At 41.6% G+C, this 27,667-nt stretch overlaps 1 protein-coding gene across 1 annotated transcript in view; it reads right to left on the bottom strand.

The window, feature by feature from the left end:
• Positions 1-1,441: 1,441 nt before the first annotated feature.
• The window catches only part of LOC148033209 (ADP-ribosylation factor 1-like), a 38,609-nt gene continuing 12,383 nt past the window's right edge, over positions 1,442-27,667 (bottom strand). Inside the window, exons 4-6 of the mRNA XM_087681094.1 lie at positions 2,111-2,229; positions 1,841-1,922; positions 1,442-1,738 (exon numbers count right to left, since the gene is read on the bottom strand). Coding sequence (XP_087537220.1) covers positions 1,733-1,738; positions 1,841-1,922; positions 2,111-2,229 — 207 coding nt within the window. The 3' untranslated portion in view covers positions 1,442-1,732. The remainder of the gene's footprint in view (positions 1,739-1,840; positions 1,923-2,110; positions 2,230-27,667) is intronic.

Raw genomic sequence — 27,667 nt, 5'->3', positions numbered from 1 at the left:
AGACCTCACCTGCTATACAAGTCAAGACTCAACCAATGTCCGGGCTCACATTTGGCTTCTCCTCACAATGGGGACCTTACAACTTTGAGCACCATGGATCATTGGTAGCACCTAATGAGGGTGGGGCATTGATCATATCTAACAATTCATATCCATGGGCACTTTTTACCCTCTTGGATGGGAGGGGCTTTTTCTTGTATGATAATCTTAGAATTGTACCTTGTTTTCTCATTCTCGTAATTTATTTTAGTGAAAGTCTATCCAAAGGAATGTTTGAAGCCTTTTGCAAAGCTTTAGGATTACTTCCATTTGGGGATTAATATGTGACATCCTTGTTTCTTTCACATCATTCAATCCAAGGGGTTTGTTAAATATGCATTGCATTTTTCTCCGAGTCATTCTAGTGTAAATTCACCATATCCACGGGCACTTTTTACCCTCTTGCATGGGAGGGATACCTTGTATTCTCATTCTCGTAATTTATTTTAGTGAAGGTCCTCTTTACACTCTTCTTTGTATGAATACTCTCTCTCACTTCTACTCTAATTCTTGTCTATCAAACTTTCCACTCAATCCAGCCAAAAAGCAAGATTCAAGAATTACACTATGGACACATAAATAGAGAAATCCCTATGTTACTTTGTGAGTAGTATACATGTAGGGTCTTGTTTCACATAAATTATGGATGTCTTGCTTGGTCTCTTGCTCCACCACAACACAAGTGTGGGGCCAATGTGAGTGACTTGGAAGTTCCCATTCCATTTGTGGTGAGAAGCATACATCTATAATGCATCCTCTTCAATATGAAACAAGCATTGATGTGCCCTCCTTTTGGTGACATTATATGGGTTTACCCTAGGACTAATTTATCAATATCCTAGCACCTTCCAAGTCCTTAGTCACAACGTCTTTAGACTTCATGTCATGTCATGCCATGTTGATTGCCACAATTCCACCAATGCACGCAAAGAACATCAAGGAAGACTTATATCCACAAATGCACAAACGCACATGCCCTATACTGCACCATTTTGCAAAAATGTAAGTATCTATGCAATAACTAAAGAGATGGAAGGGCTTCCAATTTACCAAAAATGTTGATTGAGTAAACATCTATTTGGTCACTTGTATGCATGCACAACATGTGCACATAATCAAACAACAGCAAAGAACACTATATTTGTTTCACGTTAATGATTTCGGCAATCTAGACAGGAACTCACCCCCACCACATACATACAGACAGACAGAGCCACATGCATGCATGTGGACAAGTGTGCATGCACATGCATATATGTATAGAGTGAGAGCATCTACACACGTGCAAAAAACTGAACAGTAAAATTTAGTTCAGGAAATAGCTACTAGTTACATACAGGAACTAAGTGTTCAGTCTTGGACCAAGTAAAGAGCATTCAGACAGAGATCAAAGACAAGCTGATTCACTAAAGAAACCTCCAGTATAATTAAAAGTCCAATTCACCAGTAACATATGAATGACCACTTAACCAAAGCAACAACAAAATCTCAAAACCAAGCTCCTTCAAGGGGAGGAAAGACTGAGAATTATCAACCAGCGATAATAAACCCTGCTAAATATTTTAGTAACAGTGTATAGTTCCAAACATGCCATTAACAATTTGATCATATCCATCATTAACCTAGCCTTCTTGACCAAACCACTTGGCATGAAGGTAGTAACAACTAGCAGCATCTCGAGTTGATGACATTGTCAAGCCTGCACATGAAACATTGTAATTAGCATACACCATGCACACTGCACTGAAACTGTATCCCTTCAGATCATGGACAGAATCCACTTCCTATCTAAGCCTTATACCTTGGTTGCAATATTGCTAGACAGCCAGTCCAAGCCTTCATAAAGACCTTCACCAGATGTGGCACACGTGCTCTGAATATACCTGTTTCAAAATAAGCACACAGAGATGTGTTTTTGGTCAACAGAAAAGATCATATCAGTCTTACGGCTACTACCTTGAGGGCATTTACCAAATATAAAATTTAGCAAGAATCTAAAGTGGAATAACTTGGGGTCAATGTTTATATAAACCTGAGCCTCTGAGAATAAGCATGAGCTTTTTGAACTTACCAATGGCGTTGACGAAGAGAGTGAAGTCCAAGCTTATCAGTAATTTCAGCTGCATTCATGGCATTTGGAAGGTCCTGCTTGTTTGCGAACACTAGAAGGACAGCATCTCGCAATTCATCCTTAAACACCAAAATAAACTAAATAAATAAACAAGTCTGATTCTTTTTATGTGACAGCACAACTTGTTTTAAGCTTACAACAGACCACTCAACAGAAGACAGTGCACTCCAGAACTAAAAAGCGACAGAAGAGCCCCAAACCAACCTTTAATACCAAAACTAAAGCATCACATGCAGTGAAGTCTCTTCTAGTACAGACAATCCCTTTCCTCCACCAGCATAAGACTCACTCAGGAACAAACTTTTTCTCCAAACAAAACAACATACTAAACCTATTTCACCTACACTCACAAGCTTATTTTTTCTCCCATTGGTTGGGGAAAAGGTTTTAGTTTTTTTGTTTTTTTCTTTTGGTGGTTGTGTGTGTGTGTTTTTTTTATTTTTTCCTTCTTTTTTTAAGTGCATATCCATACAGTGGATAGAAACAACTCAATTGCAGGACTCTGGGCAAAAACTTGAAAATATTGCATCCTAGGGCATCTAGGATGGGTGCTTGCAGCCTTGGCCATGGGTCAGTTAGTAACATGTGTACACCTTGCTGTTAAAGATATCATTCCCTGGACAGCACTCTGCAGAGCAGTACGGCCAGAGTGCCACGACAGCAGTTGCAGGAGCCACGTCAGCAGGCAGTATGGACAGACCAGTCAGACAGTTGCCACATCAGCAGGCGGTCAGGTACAGCAGCAGTTGGACTGTTTTATGCAGTTGGGTGCATTAAATGCAGCCCTTAATGCAGTCAACCTGCTTCTGGTCATTTTGGTGGTATTTCCTCTGCTATAGCAGTCCTGTCCAGCACTTGGTCATCTTACATCTGACAGAAACAGCCTGCTGGTGACTGACAACTTGCAGGCTGACGGAGATTGAGGTCCTCAAGGCAGAGACATACGCAGATATTCTCTCTGCACCCGTGTATATTTCTGCATTCCTATACAGCATTCTACATTGCAGATTTTCTGCATTTCACTGTCTCCTCTCTCTTTTTTCGTAAATCTGTCTCCTCTCTCTCTCTCTCTCTTCTCTCTGTGTTCGCTCTCTCTCAGTCTTGGTTCCACGCTTCCGCATCGCTACGCTCTAGCATGGTATCAAACCGGTGAAGTCAGACTAACTGATTGAAGAACCTACCTAAAGAGGAGATTTCAGCGCGACACAAGGCTGCATTTTCAGCATTCGAGGGTGAGCGGGAGGGCTACGCATCGGAACAAGGCTGAAGCGAGTGTGGGCATGTGGGAAAGGAGTCCAATTGGTGAATTTGCTGCACGTTGTTGCTGTTTGAAGGGGAGGAAGGCTGTGTTTTATGCCTTCCTACAGTAGATTTTACCTTTTCATCGCCTCCGACGGCTGAAGAAGGTTTGGGAAGAAGGAAAGAGCCCTAATAGGCTGCGTTTTCACAGTCAGAGGGGGCTGCTTTTGCGTTTCATGCAAGCATTGCAAGTGAACATGTCTAAAGAGACTGACTTGGAGTTCCAGGTGGTCATGGACAAGAAGGTGCCTGTCGTACCAGCTCTACCATTAGATCAAAAGCTTGATGGTGACAATTACCACATCTAGTGCGTAATTATGTTGGCCATTCCAGAGTCTTATGATTTGGCGGAGCTTGTGATAGAGATTAACCGGCCCTCGGTGAGAGATGAGTCAAAACTCTCTTCCAATGCTCATGCAGAGTTGACCAAGACCCAATCTCATGGGGACAAATTGAATGTAAGGATTCGTTTTTTTCTTTTTCTGTCTTGTACTATAGCCGTGATAGCTCACATCGAGCACTTGATGGTGGCTTGAGAGATATGGCTAGAGCTCGACCAGATGTATAACCAGATAACCCTGATGAAGAGGGTTTCTTTAGAGGTGCAAATGCAAAACTTGTCCGTGAATAAGTCTTCTTCGCTTCGGGAACACATCAACAAGCTTTGGTAGCTTCAGATGCAAGTTCAAAATGCGGGGAAGCTATCAGGGCAGGAGTTGACTCTTCGGTGGGAAGAGCTGGTTCTCTTGGTCTTGGACCAAGAGAAACAATTGAAGGAACAGAATGCTTCCAAATCGGAGGCATTGGCTAGTCAAGCCTCTCAAAGGAAGGGGAAGGACCAAAAGAAAAAAAAGGAGGACAACAAATCCAATAAGGACAAGGAGAAGAAATCAACTTGCTATATTTGTGGTAAGACCGGTCATTGGAAGAAGGATTGCCCCGACAAAGACAATAAGGACACCAAGAAGAAGGACCAGAAGGATTCTGGAGCGGTGGCTGCGCCCTCATCAACTGCTTTTCTATATTTAGCGGTCATTGAGGACCTACACCAAAGACTTCTAATGTTGCGATGACAGTTCCCCAAGCTCGAGAGTGGATCGTGGACAGTGGTGCCTCATGGCACATAACTCCTCCTGTTGGTGTTGCCCATTTGGGACCTTCACGTGGACAGATTCTCATTGGAGATAGCTCTTCTATGTCTATTGCTATGCGGGGTGAGATGGAGCTGATTCCAAATGAACGTGGTGGTACTCACACTTTCAAGGTGTTGCATATGCCAAGCTTATCATTTGCTTTCGATCCAGGGTATCATTTGCTTTCGGTCCATAAGATTTGTTCTCTTGGTCTCTTGGTGGAGTTTGACAGTGATGTTGTTCAAGTCCTTGATCGTGGATCGAGAAAGGTTCTCTTTGCAGGGTATGAGGAGAATCAAAATGCCATTCTCTTGAGGACTGTTGGTGTTAGCAAACTCCTGGTAAATGTCCCTATCTGCACAAAAACAAGCAAAATCATTAGACACAAATTCACCACCCTTGTCTGAGCGCAAGGTCTTCAGTCTCCAGCTAGATCAGTTCTCCTCAAAGAGAAGCCAATCCTTGAAGTGGGAGAAAGCCACTGACTTCAACGTCAAGCAATAGGCCCATGTCATCCTTTTGTAGTCATCTACGATCAACATGAAGTACAAGCTCCCCTTCACGGACTCGGTCCTCATCATGCCACAAAGATCCGTAGATACAAGCTCCATAGATGAAGTAAACTGCCATGAAGCTTTGGTGGGAATCGCCTCCCGATGCAGTTTCGCACGAATGCAGGAGACACATGGCTGGTTGCTCGCGACTGTGTCCGGTAAATCTCGGACAAACGATCCTCGAGACGCCTTTTGAAGGTACTCATATTTGAGAAGGCCAAACCGAGCATGCTTCGACTGTGTTTGAGAGATAAAAAGAAGAGAGGTAAGAGCTGTAGAAGACTTCACGACGCATCTGCACATCATTGACAAGATCAAATCCACCTATAGCTAGCATTTTTAGGTGTCCCAAGTAGAACTTGGGCCATACAGGGGACCAAGTAGTTCCTAGGTGCATAAAGGATTTACTAGCCAAAGCCCCCTGCCACCCTAACCACCTCCTACTTAACACGATCCCTACTGGGAGACCTCTCGCTATCGGAGCTAGTCCATCCTTTCACAGTGGTAAAAACACCCCCTCTTTGTATGGGGAATTAGCACCTATCCTTGAGGGAGGTATAGGGCTCCTCAATTTTTATATGTTCCAATACTTAACTCAATCAAGATCTAATCTTCAAAATCACAAACAAGATTGATATCTTCAAGCAGTTATGACTTCAATCAATCATGCAACTTTCAAGTGATCATTAACCTAATTGCAAATCAACCCTTGAATTTCACATAGTTAACTCTTCCCCTTGGAATTAACTAAGGATATCCAAATTTTTGGATCTCTAACTTTCCAGTTTAAGGTTTATGTTGACATTCTTGTGACCCAAGTTTCTTGGCCTTAAGTGAGTTTCTTTACCTTATAGAGTTTTTTTCGGTCTTTAAAATCTTCTATCGAAACTTCTGGATTAAAATTGTATCCTTGGCTAGTTTCTTTAGGGTTTCGTTCTTAGTAAATTTGTCTTGAATTCACTAGTCTTTTTTTATGGGATTAACATTAAAATTCCTCATGATTTCTTTTGAGTTCTAGGTTTTCATAGTTCCCCTAAAAGCTTCTAGTCTATAAGATGTTCTTATAAATTACTAAGTGAATGCTCTAAGATCGCAATATTTCTTAAGAGACTTATCTTATTCCTATTAAATTTGAATAGAAATTTTTAGAAAAACCTATGGTATCGTGATTGGTAAAGAATTATTGTCCACACTCGTGACTCCGTTAGTGACTCCTACGCTTGCAACTCCAACCGTTACTTCCACGTTAGCAAGGCCACTTGAAATTCTTGCTTTTTAATTCCTTCTCTTCAAGGTCATAATGAAGATATGATTTGTAAAACAAGAAGAACACGGCAATAGTATTGGCTAGCAAAGGAGTAAGACTCTCAATGATGATAATGGTTATTGTGGGATTCAATGATGGAGGCCTTGTGGATGGTTCTTCTTGCTTCGTGGAGAGCAATACTTCTCTCACCTTGGCAAGCAAGGGTAAAAACAAGAGTAGCTCTTTCTCTAGTATAGAGCAAGAGTGAGAGAAGAGGTATGATCTCTCTCTCTCCAGTCGGTGGAGTAGGGATGAGAGTAGAGGTATGACTTCTATCGGATTGATGGAATAAAATAGGGTTCTTCAGCATCTTCTCTTCATGGATTAGAGTCGAACAGGATGAGAGACCTTCAACATATCCCCTGCTTGGGTTGAATGGAATAGTACCTGCTCATCTCGTGAGTAGAGTGTCCTCCTCTCGAGCCGACAAAGTAGAGTCTCCTCCTTTTCAACCTCATTGATGATTTCCTTCTTGTTTCCCTTGGTTATCCCCATGCCCTCAATTCATAGTTTTGTAGGGGGGTTTTGCTGATCAAAGCACGCTAATTTGCTTTCATGTTTTTTTTTTTTGGGTTGGGGGGGGAGGGGGGGGATATTATCCTTCCCAACTTTTTTGCAACGTGATAGTGATGATGCTGACATCCATGTTGATGAGGACAACGTTGATTGCATTGTGTAGCTATTATATATAGCTTATAGGATATATCATCAGCCATTTTTTGACGATATATATATATATATATAGAGAGAGAGAGAGAGATAGATTAGTAGCAGTCGTTTTTGTTACGGTTTTTATAAGTTATATTATATATATACATATAATATATAATATAGTAGATTGTTTGTTTGTCTAAGCTTTTATATATAATATATATATACTTCATTTCATTAAATTAAGTTTAGTTATAGTATTAGAATATATAACTCTAAGGTATATAACTAACACATTCATTGTCTTAATACATTTCTTTGTAGGGGGAGAGGCAGATTGCGAATTGAGAAGATGATTTTTAATTTCTTGCAGGTCGAAAACATTACATTCTCTTCCCCTTAGAAGAATTGAGATGTCCTCATCCCGAAAGAAGTTGGGGGTGTTGTTTAAGTATGGTTTCTTCATCGACCCAAGTAGCATCCTCCTCAAGATAATCCTTCCACTGGATGAGATATTCTCTAAGGGTCCTATTCCTAAGGATTCTTTCTTTTACATCCAAAATTCTATCAGTTTGAAATTCAAATAAACCTTGGCTCTCAGTATTACAACTTATTGATCATCAAGAATATGATCATGATTGGGTACATAGGGCTTCAAGAGACTTACATGGAATACATCATGAACTTTTAGAGTTTCAAGAAGTTGCAGCTTATAAGCATTAGGTCCAAGAGCCTTTATGATTTTTTAAGGTCCACAATAACCTGGGCTTAGCTTCTTGAAATTTCACAAGGATAAAGAACTCTTCTTTGGGCGTACATGGATAAAAACCATGTCCCCTTCTTGGAAGATTCGTTCTTCTCTCTCTAGGTCAACATAGACTTTCTACCGATCCTTGGCAACTTGTATATCTTGCTTGATGGTTTTGACTTGTTCGTCCATCTCTTCAAGCATATTCTTAGAAACTTCAATCTTCAAGCTCTTTGGCAGTCCATGAAGTTTAAGATTTTATTGACAAATAACCTAGCAATATCTGAAGCTTTGTAGCTAATTTTGAATGGAATAAGGTGGATAACCTTAGGCAACATGTCCACAATTACCATGATCAAGTTGTATCCTTGAATTGAGGGTAATCCAACTACAAAATCCATATTGATCAATTCCCATTTCATCTTAGAAATATCAAGTAGTTGTAGCTTTCCTGGTAGCTTAACTCGTTTGGCTTTTACTCATTGGCATCTCAAGTATTTGGTTACATATTTAAGTACGTCACCTTTGAGCTTCTCCCAATGATAGCTTTTCCTAACTTCATTAAGAGTTTTGGCATAGCTAGGATGTCCTGAGAATGGGGAATCATGAGCTTTCCATAGCATCTTCTTCTTAAGTTCTTAACTTGAAGGAATACATAATCTTATCCTGAAGTAGACAAGTCCTTCGTGAATAGATAAGTTAAGATAATTTGTCTTGAGCTTAGGATTTTGCTCTTTATTTTGAATTTTCTTCAACATTTGCTGATATTTGGGATCATCGTTCGCCTTCTCCTTAGCTAGCTCGATGATGGGATGGCTAGGCATTGATATCATTGTAGCTAGGGTTTGAGCTCTAAGAGGTTCTTGTGAGATAAGCTCATTGAGAAATGATTTGCTGCTTAAAGTATCTCCAATTACATTCTCTTTGCCTGGTTTATATTTAATCTCAAAATTATACTCCTGTAAGACTTCGATCCACCGACGTTGCCTCATATTTAGATCTGGTTGAGTGAAGAACCACTTGAGACTTTTATGATCGGTTACCAGTAATAACTTCTTCCCAAGCAAATAATATCTCCATAACTTAAGAGCATGGATGATTGCAAGTAATTCTAGGTCATGTGTAGCATAATTTATCTCATGAATCTTCAATTTCCTGGAGGAATATGCTACCGGATGTCCTTCCTGCATGAGTACACATCCCGAAGCAAGAGAACTCGCATCGGTCACCACTTCGAATTCTTTGCTAGGATCGGGTAGTTTGAGGATCAAAGCCATAACTAAGCTTAGCTTGAGCATGTCAAAGCTAGCAAAAGAACCGAAGTGTGATCGAGATGGCACACACACCATGATGGAGCACTGACAGACACCTCAATTTCTGTGGGCTGAGGCAGTGGCTACCGCAGTTCACATCCTCAATCGATCTCCCACTTCGACCGTTGACAGTATGACACCTTTTGAGGCTTACTTTGGGACTAAGCATGATGTCTCTGATTTCCGAATCTTTGGGTGTGACGCCTATGTCCACATCCCGAAGACACAACGTGACAAGTTTAAGGCAACTTCCCGACGACATGTTTTTGTTGGCTACAACTCCCAGTCCCAAGGTTATCGGTTGCTTGATCCCATCAAGCGGGATGTCTACACGAGCCGAGATGTACAATTCGTGGAAGTTCTAGCCACAAAGGGGGGTGAGGAGCACCCTGTCCTTGGAGATCCAGGGGAGAGTTGGGCTCCCGAGACAGTTCCTTTAAAGCCAAAGTATCTTAATGGAGATTCTTCTTCCGATTCAAAGTTTTCCCTTCCACCAACCACCCCAGTGGAGCTTCCGCCGATAGATGTACTGGGAGTCTTCAGCAAATGGAGAGCGCCAACGAGAGATCCGGTCTCCTCCTCGTTGGGCCCGTGACAGGCTCTAAGATTCAGGGATCGAAGGGTCCCTGAGGAGTGGAAACCGCAAGATGGACCGCAAAGGTCACGAAGGAACCAGGCACATTCTACGAAGCTTGTTTGCTCTAACTATTGTTTGATGATCCATGTTATGTAGGATTGAGAACCCACTTCAATGAAGGAGGCTTTGTAGTCTAACCATCAGCGGAAAGCTATGAAAGCCGAGTTGGAGGCTATTGAGAGGAATGGCACTTGGTACCTTGTGCCTCATCCCTCTCACAAGAAGGTGATTGGCGTCAAGTGGGTCTTCAAGACCAAGTACCTTAGTGATGGTTCTTTGGACAAGCACAAGGCCCGCCTTGTTGCTAAAGGTTTTGCTCAGTGCCAAGCATTGACTTCCATGATACTTTTTCCCCCGCTGCTCATATGGCGACTATTCGAGTTCTTCTTGCCTTGGTTGGCCATAGGAGATGGCCTGTCTATCAGTTGGATGTGAAGTTGGCCTTTCTCAATGGTGACTTGCAGGAGGAGATCTATGTAGAGCAGCCTCTTGGCTTTGGATCCTCGGATGGGAAAGTTTACACGTTGAAGGCCTTGTATGGCCTCAAGAAAGCTCTGCGTGCATGGAACAAGAGTGCCAGGCATTGACTTCCATGATACTTTTTCCCCCATTGCTCGTATGGCAACTATTTGAGTTGTTCTTGCCTTGGCTGGCCATAGGAGATGGCCTGTCTATCAGTTGGATGTGAAGTTGGCATTTCTCAATGGTGACTTGCAGAAGGAGATCTATGTAGAGAAGCCTTCTGCCTTTGGATCCTAGGATGGGAAACTTTACAAGTTGAAAAAGGCCTTGTATGGCCTCAAGCAAGCTCCGTGCGCATGGAACGAGAAGATTAACTCCTTTCTTTAGTCCAAGTTGGGATATAGCGCTCCAAGGCTGATCTGCAACTTTATGTACACACTTCCAAGGCTAGTCGTGTGTTGTTTGTGTTGTATATTGATGATTTGATTCTCACATGGAACCATGCACATAAGGTCCAAGAGACCAAGACAGCTTTACATCAAACGTTTAAAAATGATGGATTTGGGGCTTCTTCATTTCTTCTTGGGTCACGAGATTTATCAATCTCAGAGGGGGATTTTCATCTCTCAACAGAGATACATTCAAGAGCTCTTGGTGACTTTTGAGATGGAGACTTGTCCGACCATTTCTACTCCTATGGATCCGAACTAGAAGACCACTTCACACTCAACTTCTCTCTTAACGGATACTTCCCGCTACAGTCAACTGATTGGCTCCTTGATTTGGCTACTCAACACTCATGTTAATGTTTGTTTTGCTGTGGGTCTTTTGGTCAGGTTCACGAGTGAACCCAAACAAGTGCATTGGCAGGCTGCCCTGAGAATTCTTCAGTATTTGAGAGGGACCTCTGATTTAGGGATTTCCTATCCAGCAGGTACAGATGCTTTCAATCTTGTTCTTGCAAGTTGGAGCGACTCGGATTGGGGTTGGCGATGTGAACCACCAACAGTCCACTACAGGCTATTGTTTTACCTTGGATACAAGTGTTATCTCTTGAAGTAGCAAAAAAGCAGCCCACGGTAGCCCTTTCTTCTACTGAGGCGAAGTATCGGACCGCGTCTTCCACCACATGTGAGGTTGTGTGGCTTCGAAGATTGTTGGAGGAGCTTGGCTGCCCCCAAACTCGTCCTACTCTTCTGCAATGTGACAATGAGAGTTGCATTCCCTTCGTACGGAATCCTGTATTCCATGTCCGGGCGAAGCACATTGAGATACAGTATCACTTCATTTGGGAGAAGCTTCTGGATGGGACCATTGATGTGAAGTACTGCAAGACCGAAGATAATCTTGCCGATTTGTTCACAAAGGCGCTTCCCCAAACTCTTCTTCGAAGACATGCCAAATCCCTCAGTTTTTTGACCTGTCCAGGATCTCAGAGGGGGTGTTAGAGATATCATTCCCTGGATAGCAGTGTGCAGAGCAATATGGCCAAAGTGCCATGACAGCAATCGCAAGACCACGTCAACAGGCAGTTCAAACAAACCAATCGGACAATTGCCACGTCACCAAGCGGTCAGGTACAACAGCAATTGCACTGTTTTATGCAGTCGGCTGCATTAAATGCAGCCAACCTGCTTCTAGTCATTTTGGTGGTATTTCCTCTACTATTATATAGCAGTCCTATGAAACACTTGGTCATCTTACATGTAACAAAGATAGCCTATTGGTAAAGGATAGCACGCAAGCTGACGGAGATCAAGGTCCTCAAGATGGAGACATACGCAGATATTCTCTCTACACTCCTGTATATTTCTACATTCCTACACAGCAATCTACACTGCAGATTTTCTGTGTTTCACTGTCTCCTCTCTCTCTCTCTTCTCTCTATGTTCACTCTCTCTTTATCTTGGTTCCAAGCTTCCACATCGCTGCACTCTGACAATTGCACCCTAAGGCTAGAACAAATTGGAATCGATGAGTCCTTAAAAAGGACTCAAGGGCTTATTTATGCTACATCTCTTGTGATCACCACAAATGATGTTGGCTCTTAAGAGCCAAGGGATGAACTTGATGCCCATGCTTCTATGTTTATTTTCTATGCTTATCATGTTATGTGTGCACATTTGATTTTGTATTGATCCTAGGCTCAAGTGGCACACTCCATGTTGAGCCAATCTTTGCTATGTCCATCTCTCTTTTTTTTCTATGCTTGTTGGGCTTATGTCATGCGATGTGGAGTGCGAATCAATGTGGATCTACCATTGTATCTAAGCAACAACTTGCTCTTTACTACATAGCATGATGACAAGCCGTTGTCACAAGGACATGAATTTTTTATGTTTTGCTTCGAATTTGGCTTACACATTCATTAAGTTGTGCAGATGTGAGGTACACATATGATGTGTAAATCAATAAAGTCACAATGACAAGCCAAGGACCCCAAGAAGTTATTGGGTGTCAAAGGCAAAATTTGCAATAAGTTATACTAGTCAAGTACTAGGTAGTTCCAAGTGACAATTTGGGCCTAGGAGATTTATTTGACTAATAACTGTCAATGATGACACTAAGAACTAGGCATTACTCAATTAATTAACTATTAAGGGTGAGAATATATCACCCTAGAAGAGAAGAATGGCCAACCCACGAATATAACAGCTTTCTGCCCACTAGTCAGTGACATAGTGTGCCTTGGCCCTTTCTCTAGCTGAATTGAAGAAATAACAAGAGAGAAAGCATGTTTAAATTAGAAAATACAAATCAATGTACATTATCAAGATGTTGGCAAACAAATGAAAGAACTAATGAAGTGGTTGTAAGGTTGTAGATATCCCCAATTAAATGGCAGTAGGGTACTCAATCCAAATGCCATGTAAGATTTTGAGTGTATTTCTTGGGCAATTTCTGCATACAACAATCTGCCTCGTCTACCAATTGGATTTTGATTCAATGTTGGCCTGAATCAGCTCCAATAGACCCCAAGATGACATCCTCAATGCACAGAAGCCAATGCAAGGCAGTAGGAGTAAAAGCTCTAAATCTTCATAGACTGAGGGTAAGAAATGGCAAGAAAAATGCCATGGAGGATGGTCCAAAAGCTGAGGATGAAAAATTGAGACAAGAAATTGGAATTAATGGAGAAGCTTGCAATATGTTGCTTGCAACCCAACTAATTCACTTGATCGTCATCACAAATAGGCAATCGGTGGCAACATGGGTGTCTAATGGCAGAGCCATGTAACCTTGTTGAGCACCCCATGAAGGGCGAGCACATGAGCAGCCTAGAGGGTGGTTACAATGCCTTGATCATACATACGAGGAAACGAGGGAGAGAGAGCAAAGGGAAAAGGGAGAGAAAAGATGAAGAGAGGACCCAACCTTGATGACAACTATTTGGGAGACAATGATCCCAGAGATTAAAAGCAATTTGCAATCATGTTTCTACACAACATGTACTTGAAGCCACCCAAAAGGCAATCTACCAAGGAAAGTGCATGGTTTGGGCAGCCCCATACCGAATGGAGTGCAAAGGTAGTGGACAATGCTCTATTCAAGTAGCAAGAGTGTGCAATGGAAGAAGGACACGAACACAGAGTAAGAAGGGGAGAGAGATTGAAATAAACACAAACAATGGAAGGAAAAAGCTACACTAGTTTGAACATGGAATATTGAATACAATGTGGAGCATAAATCCCTGCATGCAACTTGAAACGTCGTTAAGGGTGTTGGATTGGACAAGTATACAAACTGATGGAGGTAGTGTCACAAGGACGTGTAAATTTAATGTTGTGCTTGGCATTTTGGCTTAAGCATTAATGAAATTTGCACATATGAGCTGCACGTGATGTGAAAGCTAGTTAAGTCACAATGATGGGCCAAGGACCTCCAGATGTCAATGGGTATCAAAGGCAAAAGTTATAATAAGTTATAGTAGTTTTGGCCAAGAGTATATATTTGACAATTAAGTGTCAATGGTGACACCAAAAAACAAGCACTAAATAATTAATTAATGCTAGTTCAAGGATCAATTAATGCACAGGACCACTTGGTAGTCAAAATGGCATAGCTAATTTAATTTGTGGATGGGCACATAAAATTTTCAAGTTGGGATGAGGGTTGAATTAGTTTTCAGAATTATTAATTCTGAAAATTATTTGAATTGCTGGAAAATGCATTAAAAGGCTACCACTTAGCAAAACTTACCCGTGCAAGTGAGGAAAAGGCTGTTGGGGCTTGGCTAAGCCTCATTCCAGCATTGGGGAGGTTAGGAGAGGAGGAGAAAGAGTTGCTACTGCAACTTTCCAACCATTGCTGATCAGCCCAACCATAGGAGACTAGCAAAGAGCTACCTCCAACTGATCAAGAGGCCATTGGACGCAAGCAATAGCCCATGTATGCTATCTATAAGCAAATGACAACACTTTGGGGGCCCGCAAGGGCAGTAACAAATTTGAGCACTTTCTTGGGATAGAAATCAAAGATTTCTCTCTCTTCAACTTTCTCTCTTACCTACAATCATTCTCTCAGCCTTTCTTAGCCATTTATAGGAGGCCAATCTCTTGTTGGACCAAGAACATCCCCTCTCAAATCCTAGAGAGGGTCTAAAGACCCAACATCCTCATGTGATGAAGCATAGAAGCTTGAGATTGTTGGGTGTAAAGGCCCCTTCACTACTCCCGTGTATATATTTACTTGTACATGTGAACACACCCTAGGGAGTGTAAGTGTCCCGTACCCCAAGTATAAATATATACTTTTATTATTTGTGTGTACCACACTAGTACACACCCATCTCGAGTCTCCACTCTCTCTACACATTCTCTACTGCTGAATATACCTCCTTTGACGCACACATTACCTAAGTACTTATGCTCGCCCCTTCAAACTAGTATCAAAGCTGTGACAAGAGTGCGCACGAAGAATTTTGCGGGTTGTTTTTCAGCAGGCAGCTGCACACACAACGAGGCAATGCATTTCAGCAAGTTGTCACCTCCCACAAGTGGCACCAGTGTTTGACTAGGCAACAACGTCTTCAGTCAGGCACAGAACCCCAAGCCAGCATTTCAGCAGGCGACGGCTTGGCAAGCAATTGCAAGCAATCAATAGGTCCATGGCTGGGCTTTTCGACACTTTTCAGCCATTTTTGACAGTTTTTTAATTACAGGTCCCCCTGCTCACTGACAAGGGTTTGGGCGCATAAGCACAATGCTCAGATCTATGCAGATTTATGCCTGAAAATTTGGGGCTTTTCCCAAATTTGATACTGTGTTTGTGGAACACTGACATCTGACCCAGAAATTGCAAACATTGTGTGCATTTGCTGCTGAGCCAATTTCACTATAAATTGTGCACATTTGGACCCCAAATTTTGAGGGTTTTGCAAAATTTTTGAAATTTCCGTAACATTTGCTTGTATTTGACACTCGAGATGACGTATTAATGCAATTGGGCCAGATTTATTGCAAATAATTTGGGGCAATTTGCATCAGCAATGCATTTTGAGCCAATTTGAGCTTTGACAGTGAAATTACAGTAGATTCACTGCTGAGTGGGAGAAATGACTAAGGTGCAGCTGAACACGTTTTGGGCATACGTGTGACAAGAGAGAGAGAGAGAGCAACAGCTCTTATTTCTCTCACAAGAAAAGTACATGAGCAAAGTACTTGATCATTTTTCTATGGCACATACTAAGCCACTTGATGTTCCTTTACTAGTATACCTTACGCTTAGCAAAGTAGATTGCCCAAAACATGATAAGGCAACCAACTCTATGAAGGGTGTTCCTTATGCTTCAACTTGTGGGTCACTCATGTATGCTATGGTTGCCACTAGGCTTGGCATTGCTCATGTAGTGGGAGTTGTAAGCAGGTTTATGTCAAATCCTTGCAAAGCACATTGGGAAGCAATGAAATGCATCTTCCGGTACCTTAAAGACACACAAAGAAAATGTATTTGCTATGGAAAGTGTACATTAGATCTACATGGATATTGTAATGCAAACATGGCACGTGACTTGGATACTCACAAGTCTACTAGCGAGTACATATCTACCTTGACTGGTGGGGCAATTTCTTGGTGCTCTAGATTGCAAAAGATACTAGCACTTTCTACCACTAAGCCTGAATATATTTCCGCCATTGAAGCTTCAAAAGAAGTTGTTTGGCTTGATCGTTTGGTCAAGGATTTGGACTGCTTACCAAAACACATGTACTTGGATGTGATAGCCAAAGTGTTGTATGCTTGGCTAAGAATGCCATGCTTCATGAACGTACCAAACACATTGATGTGTGGTATCACTTTATCAAAAAGGTTTTGGATGATGGTCTAGTCACACTGACTAAGATCAAAACACAAGATAACCCTGCAAAACACAAGATAACCCTGCAGCCCAAGCTTGAAAACAATCATTCTGTTTAATCGGTTGAAATGTTGGTGTCCATTTTAAAACACTCTACAATTGTTTAGAGGCCAATATAGGTGACAAGGCCATTGCGCATCTATGGATCACTTGTGCTACATGAAATGCTTAAATACACTCATTCAATCAGGGAAAATGCATGGAAAAACTAAATAAATGCAAGGAAATTCCTAAGGAACACATATTGTAAGGATCAAGGCAATCGCCATTTTGTTTTTGGGCATGAGTTGAATACTAGTTTGTTGTGGCAGCAATGCAAATTTGAAGGGCAACTCTAAATTTCCTCATGTAATAGTGATTTGGTTGTGCAAAATCAAGGGCAAAGCATTGGGATTAATGCATGAACAAGCATGAGACTTCATACAACCAATCAAATCAATTTGAAATTGATGTGTATTTTATTATATTATATATTGTTTGTAGTGTACAACAATGTGGGACCAACTTTGCATTTTTAATGTCACTTTTGTAGGCATTACGCTTGTTAGAGTGTGAATGGACAAATTTGTCATGTATTTGGTCAAGATTGGTGAGGCCAATTGAGGACACACACCAAGCTAGAGCCAAGATTCAAGAGTAGGGAAGATAAGTGTTGGCACCTGATTTTCCCTCATGACCCTTCTCATACTCCTACTCCTCCTACTTGTCTTGGCCGTCTTGTCCTTGTTGGCCCCTCCCAACTTGTAGTAAAAACTTTGGTGGTTCCGGCTCTACCACATCCTATCTCCTATTGAGCTAAAACACGCTTTTCAGCTGATTAGCCATTTTCAGCATGCTGTTCACGCTGTACAGCACCTTCATTTTAATTACCAGCACCTGCATTTTCATAATCAGCAAGTTTATCTTGCTGTCCATGACCCCTCTATTTGTTGTCCATCATCATCTCGCTCAAAAATAACCGGCTGATCATCAGTTTCAGCCTATGATACAACACCGTGAGGCTCATCATCTGAAGTAATAGGTGGTTGCAAATTCTAAAATTTAACCTTTTTCATGTCTTCATTGGAGGCTAAAGTACCTTTCAACAATTTTGCCTCATTAAACACAACATTATGGCTGGGAATAATTTTCTTAGACTAAGGTAGCCACACTCTGTAGCCAAATTCACCCTCATCACCATAGCCCATGAAAATGCCTTCAATGGATTTGGGTCAAGTTTGTTCCTCAACTCATCTCTAACATGCACAAAAGCATCACAACCAAATATTTGTAAATGGTTATATGAGACTAATTTACCAAACCAAACCTCCTCACGGATGCCATTATTTGAAGGACCTGTTTGGAGGGCGGTTGCAAATGTGAACCGCGGTTTTAAGTGCCTCTTCCCAAAATTCACGAGGGAGATTAGCAGTGGACAGCATGCACCACACTCTTTCACATAAAGTCCTATTATATCTTTCAACCATCCCATTTGAAGAAGGGAAGTAAGGAGTTGTAAGCTCCCTCTTGATTCCATGCCAGTCACAAAAAGACTTAAACTCAGTAGATGTGAACTCACCCACATTATCAATTCTCAAGCATTTCAACTTTCTACCTGTCTGAATGGTCACAAATGCATGAAAAGTTTTCAAAATAGCAAACGCTTCGCTTTTCTTTTTCAACAGATAAACCCAAATCTTCTTGGAACGGTCATTAATAAAAGAAACAAAATATGCAACACCACCTAACGATTTCACGAGCATACTACATACATCGTAATGCACTAAGTCCAAGACATTGAACTTACGAGAGACACCAAAGTAAAAGGAATTTTTCATTTCCTTTCCAAACTAACACTCATTACAAAAGTTAAGTTTAGAGCCTTTTCCATCAATCCTCCTCAAAGTGGTAAGGACATCAAGTCCTTTCTGGCTCATATGGCCTAATCTCTTATGCCACAACTCCAAATGACAAGCAATTTCAGCAACTGCAAGGAACTTGCCATTCAAAGCTTTACAATGCAAACAATACAAAGTGCCCTTCTCGGTTCCTTTTGCAATCAGCATGGAACCCTTTTTCAATTTCCACAAACCACCACCAAACAATGTAGTGTAACCATGCAAGTCAAGCATACCAACTGATAGTAAACTCTTTTTTATGCCAGACACATATCTGACATCTTTTAACACAAGCTCTTGCCCATTGTCTAAAGACAAGTGTACAATGCCAATCCCATCAATGCTGCAAGCATGATTATTTCCAAGATATACTTTTCCATAACTACCTACATTGAACATAGAGAAACACTCCAAACAAGGAGTTACATGGAAAGAGACACCAAAGTCTACAATCCAAGTCTAAGTGACACCATCATCAACTGACAAAAGTACATCAATCACATCAGCCTTGGTAATCTACATATCCTGCATGTGACATACAAAAGCATCATAATCAATTGCACATAATACATCAACCTCTATATCCGAAAGCTCCTCTATGAATACATTGGACCAGATGCATCTATCTTATCTTCTTTCTTTTTTTCCTTTGGTTGCCTCAAATGCATCTATCTTATCTTCTTTCTTCTTTTTGTCTCTTGCATTCTTCTTTTTTTCTTGTTCCTTCTTGTAGTACCTGCAATCAGGCTTCTTATGGCCCTTCTAACCACACTAATAGCAAGTAATGTCACTCTTTTCCTTTCCTTTGCTCTTGCTTCTATTTCTCTATCCAACATTTGCATTTTTCTTTTCAGCCTTGACTCTAACATTATAAGCTGAGTTGTTGCCTTCTCCACTAGACTCTCATCTAATTTCTTCATTCAAGATTGAACCCCTCACACCATCATATGAGAGATTGGGGTTATTGCTGAGAGAAACCACCGTCTCCCAAGAATCACACAGTGTCCAATTAGAAGATCGCCCTCAACTTATCATCAAAATCTAAATTTGCATCCTTGAGCTGATTTAAGATGCCAGTAAATGCACTTGAGTGCTCAACTACAGGCTTGGACTCATCCAATCGCATATTCACCAACTTGCGCATTAAATGCACCTGATTAATAGGTATGGTGATCTCATAGGTAGTTTTTAGCTTCTCCCATATTGCATAACTTGTATCTAGGCCCTTAATATCTGTCAAAATGTCATTAGTGACACCCACCTTTATATGAGCCACAGCCTTTTTGTTAACTCTAGCCCAATCTGCATCAGACATTTGTGCGGATTTATCTTCCTACAAAGCATCCTCATAATCCTTTAAAAACTATATGCCCTGCATACGGTCTTTCCAAAGGTCAAAGCTCTGACCATCAAACCATGTGATTTCCATCAAACTCTTAATGTTTGAACTGAAAGAAGTTGCAACCATTTTTATCATGAATACGAGTAAATGCACTCAACTGCACAAGCATAAGCTAAACCAGCAAATACTGTTGTTCTTTTTCAAACAATAATAAATCTCTGCTATTTATACATAAGTCAATCATGCCAAGGGTAAATATTGCAGAAATTTACCAAACTCTGGGCAAAATGTCACAATTCTAGGTCCAATAGTACATAAATGTCAGCCAATCTGACCCAACTGAGCAAAATTTCACCAATGCATGAAAAGCCCCAATTTTTCTAGGTTCAATGTTAGGACATTTTACTCAAATGAGCAAAATTCCAACAAAGTTGACAAAATCCCCAATTTGATTGAGGTCAACACTCATAATGTCTGCAATTTCTAACATGATATCATTGCTAGGCACATATGGGATCAAATCTGGGAAAAGCCCCAAATTTTCGGGCTCAAATTTGCACAAATCTGTAATTTGTGCTACCACGCGTGAATCCCTATTAAGGCAAATGGGGGTAATGTTGAAATTAATGTTTTTTTTTCTCTTTTGAAAAACTAACTATAGGGGGAGGGGGGGAGAGGGGGGGGATCCGTTGACTCGCCAGCACATCACGTGACGCCGCCTGCCCAATTGCTTACACTGGTCGCCGCTCCCCACTGGACACAGCGCCTACTGCACGCCCCGTCGAGGCTAGCCTGCAACATCGCCTGCCCGTAACCAGTCATGGCGCCTGCTGGTCACCACACGCCTACTGCCTGCCCACTAGATGTTGTTGCCTGGTGAGGACTGGTAACGCTAGTCAGCAATGTGGTTGCTTGACTATCACGAACTCCAATCGACTATACGCCTATCACAAGCATCTACACGACCTGACAATCTTGTACCGTAAGCTCTAATACCACTTGTTGGAGAAGTTAGCCACTAGAAGAGTGAGCAGCAACTCGAGGAGTGAGCAAGTCAGAGAGAGTGACAGAGAGAGAGTGTGTGAAAGTACGATTCAATCTTTGGGTGTACCAACAATGTGTTGGTACACAAAGAAATAAAAATGTATTTATACTTAGGGCGCGTAAGGATGCATTCACATGTACAGCTAAGTAATATATATGTACGATACACGGAGATGAATAAAGGACCTTTATCCCAACAAAGGGAAGCGATCCAAGAGAGTTTCAATGGTCCCCCAAAAACCTAATTCTTTGGGGCACCCTTCAACATCTATAAATAGACAAGCTGCCCCCATTCAACCTCATCCCTTTTTTGCAAGTTTCTCACCTTTGTGTGCAAATTTCAGCCATCAATCTACCTCCACGTGGTTGCCCAATCTTTGCGACTGCTGCCACCTCTCCATCAGCCCTTGCAATGCCTTGGCGCCTTCCTCCAAGCTGTCACCTACTCTTTGGCGCTATCTTCCATGCTGCCTTTGGCATCCACCTACCATCGCCAGCATCTCCACTATCTCTTGGTGCCTACATTTGACCCAAATCAGCCAAGCGTCACTCTCCACACCCTCCAACTACCTGCGTTTGGCAGGCGACATCCTTCAGCTTGCATTTGTATCCTTCTGGAGCCGCCTGGCATCATCTCTCTCTTTTGCAGCTGTCGCCTCAATCTCCTCAGCCTCCTGGCATCAGTATCTTGTAGATTCCTCTCCACACTCGAACCGGTAGTCACAAACTTGGCATCTTTCACTGGTGGATGTCACTAAAACCAGCCTTACTCCTCGGATAGGGTGGTAAATAACCTAATTAAGCACTATTTATAGGAATTAACAATTTTACAAAACTGAAATGTACACTTTACCATATAATTTTGGACATCCTATTGGCCCCAAAACTGGCACACATTTCGGTATTTATTTAACTTAATTGAAGAAGTTGATGTACAATGGGATTCTCCCAATCCCTTTCGGTATTCCAACTCCCCTTGATGTCCAAAATGGCCAATAAGTCTTCAATCTAATTTGCCCCTTGATTCGGGCAGTCAATTGGCCTTCATCTACTTTGACGGAGATAAAAAATGCCCCAAATTCATTGATTCGCTGGTCCCTCCACCTGAATTTGACTAGAAACAACTTCAACCCTATTAAATCCAAGTCTTGGAGCTTCCAATTTCTAACTCGCTTCTTGAGGCTGCTGCTAAACCCTAATTCCTGCTGCAGATTAGGATTTACAATAGAGAAATCTGAATTTTCTCAACCTCTCGTAATTTCAATGTTGTAATCTTTGAACCAAAGCTGTAGAAAAGCTAGGAGATGAGAAAGAATGCTGAGGAGAGAGAAAATTCAGACATCCTTCACGAAGAACTAAAGAAAATCTGTCATTTTCTGCTGTTGCCTTGTCTCAACAGCTTACAGATGCAAAGAACTAAAGAAAATCAATCATTTACTTTTGTTGCCCTACCTCAACAGCCTGTAGATGCTATCACCTACTACTGTTGATTAGTCTTCTCCTACCTCTGGCTACCTCAAAAGATCCTCCAATGGCTGCAAATCAAACTTGCAGTCTCTCCTCCCCCTCTCTTGCAAGCTGAATACACTAAAATGCAAATGCCTCTCTCCAATATCTAAAGACCTTTTTTAGTCTTGCATGGGCATTTTTTACAAGTGGTAGCCTTTCCAAATGATTTTTCCAACATTATCCATAATTAAATATTAATTTTCAGTCTTTAAATACTAAAAATTAATTTGATAATTATTTCGATGCCCTGAAAAATAATCTAACTCGCTAGTAATTAAATTGGCTAGGCAACTTCCATTCTCAAGTGTCTTTGAGCTATCTTTGAGTATCAGATTGGCGTTAAGTATCATTCAGCGCTACTTCTCTAGTGTCACTAACTAACACTTATGGTCAAATGAATGACCTAGACCAACAACTGGCACCAGATACCACCAAGAACTTGTGTGGCATAACTTATAGTAACTTTTGCCTTTGACATCTCATAATTTCTTTGAGTCCCAAACTTGTAAATTTACTCTAACCCAAGTTACACCTCACATGTGCGACATTCACTTAACCATGTGATTAAAAATTAATCCACATGTTAAGTGAGGTTTCAAAAATATATGTCATTATAACACATCACTCTCTAACACTTTGCTCTACCCTTGAGTATTTGTACACTCTTACATTCATTTGCAGTATTCATTCACTTCACAGTTGTGTCCTTCTCTCCCTTCTTTTGTTTGTGTTTGAGTTCCTGTATTTGAGTTTTAAGTTTTGCGTTTAGGATTTGAGTCTTGCTTTCTGTGACTATCTGTCTCCTTGTATTTTTTCTTTGAGTCCCAAACTTGTAAATTTACTCTAACCCAAGTTACACCTCACATGTGCGACATTCACTTAACCATGTGATTAAAAATTAATCCACATATTAAGTGAGGTTTCAAAAATATATGTCCTTATAACACATCACTCTCTAACACTTTGCTCTACCCTTGAGTATTTGTACACTCTTACATTCATTTGCAGTATTCATTCACTTCACAGTTGTGTCCTTCTCTCCCTTCTTTTGTTTGTGTTTGAGTTCCTGTATTTGAGTTTTAAGTTTTGCGTTTAGGATTTGAGTCTTGCTTTCTGTGACTGTCTGTCTCCTTGTGTTTTAGTCATGGTCGTAGACTTTGTGTTTCCTCAGTACAAACCCTAGCAGTTTTCTTCACATGGTATCAAAGCCAGTGCTCTTGTAAAGAGTATCCTACAAATATTGTAAAAAGCTTGGTTTTGCATGAGGCACGCAATACAACTCATAACTGAATCACAATGCCTTCTTCTCCAATTTCTATGATATCCTATCGGGCTTCTCCATCACTAGAGACCCTGAGACCACATTATGGACTCAATGAAGAGGACAACACTCCACCTTCACCATCACCTTCTTTTTCTACTCCTATTCCAAATTTCACCCACATCACAAAGAAGGACTTTGAGGAGTACTATCACAACAAGTATAGTCATGTTTACACCCCTCCTACTAGTCTTACTACCACATTTGGACCGGTTGGTGAGGCTAGCCACCTCTCCGATCATGGAGGATATATGGCATTCGGAACATCTAGCGATCCATCTTTATCATCTCAACCATGTCCAATGTCAAGTTCATACAATCCTCTTGAGTTGCATATATCAAAACCCTTGCTTGTTTCTTCTTTTGAGGTACAAGATCTGGATGCCTTTGTATATGTGAACTTCAATAGAGGGAACAATCCTCTTGAGTTGCATATATCAAAACCCTTGCTTGTTTCTTCTTTTGAGGTACAAGATCTGGATGCCTTTGTGTATGTGAACTTCAATAGAGGGAACTCACAAAGCAAACATAATTTAAGTACATCTACAACTTCTGTTTCATTTGAGCATGTAACACATACTTCTCAATTCCTTCCTATCCCACTCTCTTCTACATTACACCTTAATCACCTCTCATCATCTTTCCAAAACCTTGGATTACACTCCACATCCGCATCACACACACTAGGGGTTGGATCTTCCATCTCCACTCCTAACATTTTCTCATTCTCTATCCCATTCTCTACCTCTTTGCACCTTGGTACTTCGTTAGGGGAAATGTCACCCTTTAACATAGTGTCTCTCACTTTTTCGCAAATGAGCACCCCCATAGCACCTAGGACGACTATGATGGGCATTCCCCTCACTACCCCCAGATTCACATCTCACATGACTACTCAAACCCAAGGGGTTTCCATCCTCAGCTTATCACACTCTCCTTGGGTTACACCTACACAGATTCCCATCTACTGCTCTACATGTTCCCATCCCGCCTCCTTGGGTTACTCATGCAACTACGATGCCCATGCCTAGTCAATCAATCCCTACCTATGGATCCACCTTGCACACTCACCGTATGCTTGGTTGGCACTCTGGAGCCCATTCCCAAGTGTATTCCACTCCCCCATCCTACCCACATTACACTTTTCCCCATTATCCATCACCTAGCACTACCACTCCTGTTGCAACGGCCAAAAATGCCTTCACAAATAAGACTTGTTTTAACGGGTTGAATTTTACCACTTTGTCAAATTTCATGCAATAAGTGCTTGAGTCCCAGGGTCTTTGGGACCTCATCGCTCATGTAGAGCCCTCAACTAGCTCACCCTGATTACATCCGTCAATGGAGAGCCCGCAATGCCACAACCAATGTTGAGCTAATGCAGGGATTACTTCCTGAATTTTACTCTCAATTACAACACTTCCCGCTCGCGTCAAAGCGTTGAAGTCACCTTCTCAACCGCTATGCAACCAGAGATCGTACTTGGCACATAAATCTTGACTTTATGCTTCAAGAGTTCTCTATTAAGGAAGGGGGTGATCTGAATGTCAAGTTGGCTGAATATAGATGGGCACTCGCCGAGTTTGCCACTACTAGCTCTTCAAAGTCAAACAACAATCAAGTTACATTCTTCTTGAATAAGTTGCATACAAAATACTTCAATTTCATCCAGCACATCATCTCACAACCTAGACTGCTGACCTTCTACAAGTTTGAGTGCCAATTCTTGTGTTACGCGAGGCTACACGATCAAGTTCACAAGAAATCATCATCACAGTCTTATTCGGAGCAAAGGGGATTGGTTGTCTCTTCTTCGGGAGGGAAAACCAACAATGGCAAGAACTTGCAAGATGTGAAGACAAGCCAATCCAAGGTTGACACCTCTTCCTTAGACGGAACCAAAGAATCAAGACCTATTTGGCAACAACTCCCTAAGAAAAATAGGTTTTGTATACATTGCCAGAGATCCGACCATGTGAACGAGGAGTGTTGCTCCAAGGCCCAAGGTCTCCACGCTAAAAAGCCTCAGCGCACCTCTGCAACTACACAGTCCAATGGGGCTACGCATTCCGCTTCTACTTCATATACTCCCTCAACACCAGTCATTGTTGCTAGACATGTGGCATGAGGACAGCCTTAGAAAACAGTCTCTTTCACTACCCCTAAGGGATTGGTCGATTGCTCGGCAGATTCTAATCCCATTGCACTTCATGCATGCATCTCACCTCCCTCTCCACCTCGCCAAGCTTTTCATTGGCAAAGATTTGCTAATGGGCATACGCAATGATAGCCACACTCTTAGACTAGTATGTCTGTAGGTCCCTTACGATACCCTCAATCAATCTAGTAACCATTTTTTATGCTTTTAGAGTTGGGCCTATAGGATTCATTGTCCTTAGCTTTTCCATTCTTATGTCTTCCTCTGCATTACTCACACACATACACATTCATTGCATTGTACTTTTAATTAGCTTTTTCTTTCTGTTGTGTTTTGCTTTGGAGCATCTATCTCACTTCTGACCTCTGTGCTTGCAGATTCTTATCTCTTTTGCAAGGTTTTGTATTTCAATCGAGCTAACTTGTAGGTTTGCTTTGGTCCTTCCGAGACTGTAGACGTGGGGATGCACACCATCCTCTCATGGTTTCATCATCCTAGGAGTGTTTGCTCTTCTTCCAGCATGGAGGCTCTCCCTTCTGAGACGGATCGTGCAGCATCTCTCTTGATGCTATTATGGCAATGACTTCTACCTTGCTTTTCTAGCAAGGTGCTTCATCCTTTTCATCATCGTCTTCTTCCATTCATCATGGTTCTCAACACCATACGACGACTAACATTAGACTCCTCTTCCTCATTTGGCATCTCCGTCTAGGTTGAGAGGGGTTCCTACCCTTCTTGGTATTCTACAAGCTTCAGCACTTTGTCTTCAACATCGGCTTCTCCTCCCTATTATACATTTCCCCTTTGCATTGCATGATTTCATCATCTTTATACTAGGGCGCTTGGGCAAGTGAAAAATTTTCCCACAAGGGGCATTGTTTAAGTGACACCTGCTGCATGAGCATTCTTCATCATGTAGCATACTTTGTATGTCATTGTGCAAAGCACCACTTGAGTGGATCCTAAGTTGTTTCCACCGGTGGCTATTGTCACCACACCACCACACTCCATCACAAGGATACCTCTGTCCTTTTTCCTCATCATTGATACCCAATTACAGCAATAAATAAATGCACATAAAATGAAATACAAACTTTACCATAACATTCTCGAACAATAGACTTCCTGTTGGCCCCAAAATTAGTGCCCCTTGCGGTATTTCTTTAGCTTCATTCAATTGGAAGGAGTATAACTTGAGATTCTTCAATCTCCTCCTGCTAACCAATTGCTCTTGCTCTCATAAATGACCAACAAGCCTTTTAAATTTACCCCTTGATTCACCCAGGACTTCTTTTCCAATTTGACCCTTGGCTGGCCAAATGCTGCCCCAAATCAATTTGGGATGGGCTGGCTCTTAAAATCCCTTGATAATCTTCAATTACCAGCTGCTGATTTCAGTCCCTTAAGCCTTCAATCTCTGGCACGGATCCCAAGGTGGCTGCTAAACCCTAATTTCTGGTGTAAATTAGGGATTTACTGCAAAATGTTGGGGGTAAAGGCGCCTCCGCCGTGCCGCCCCGTGTATTACTACACTGACAGTACCCGCCATTGCACACTGCAGGTGGCGGGCGCCCGTCACATCACTTTATTCTTTATTCTTTTAGTAACAGTTTGAATAAAGGAAGGCCCGGTCACACATTGTGACTGTTGAAGTTCCCATTTCTTGTCTCTCTCTTTCTTGCTCTTGCTCTCCCGCCATAGCTCGCGTGCAAGCTTCGATCCTTCTCACCTTTCAACTGGTATCAGAGCTTGGCATTCTCTTGCTCGAGCTCGACTCGGTGCTTCCCG

This window comes from Lygodium microphyllum, chromosome 7 (assembly GCF_053477565.2).
Source record: "Lygodium microphyllum isolate KBCC chromosome 7, Lygodium_microphyllum_v1.1.10, whole genome shotgun sequence".
NCBI lineage: Eukaryota > Viridiplantae > Streptophyta > Polypodiopsida > Schizaeales > Lygodiaceae > Lygodium > Lygodium microphyllum.
Note: the sequence above shows the minus strand (reverse complement) of the source record. Positions and strands in the feature narration are given on the sequence as shown.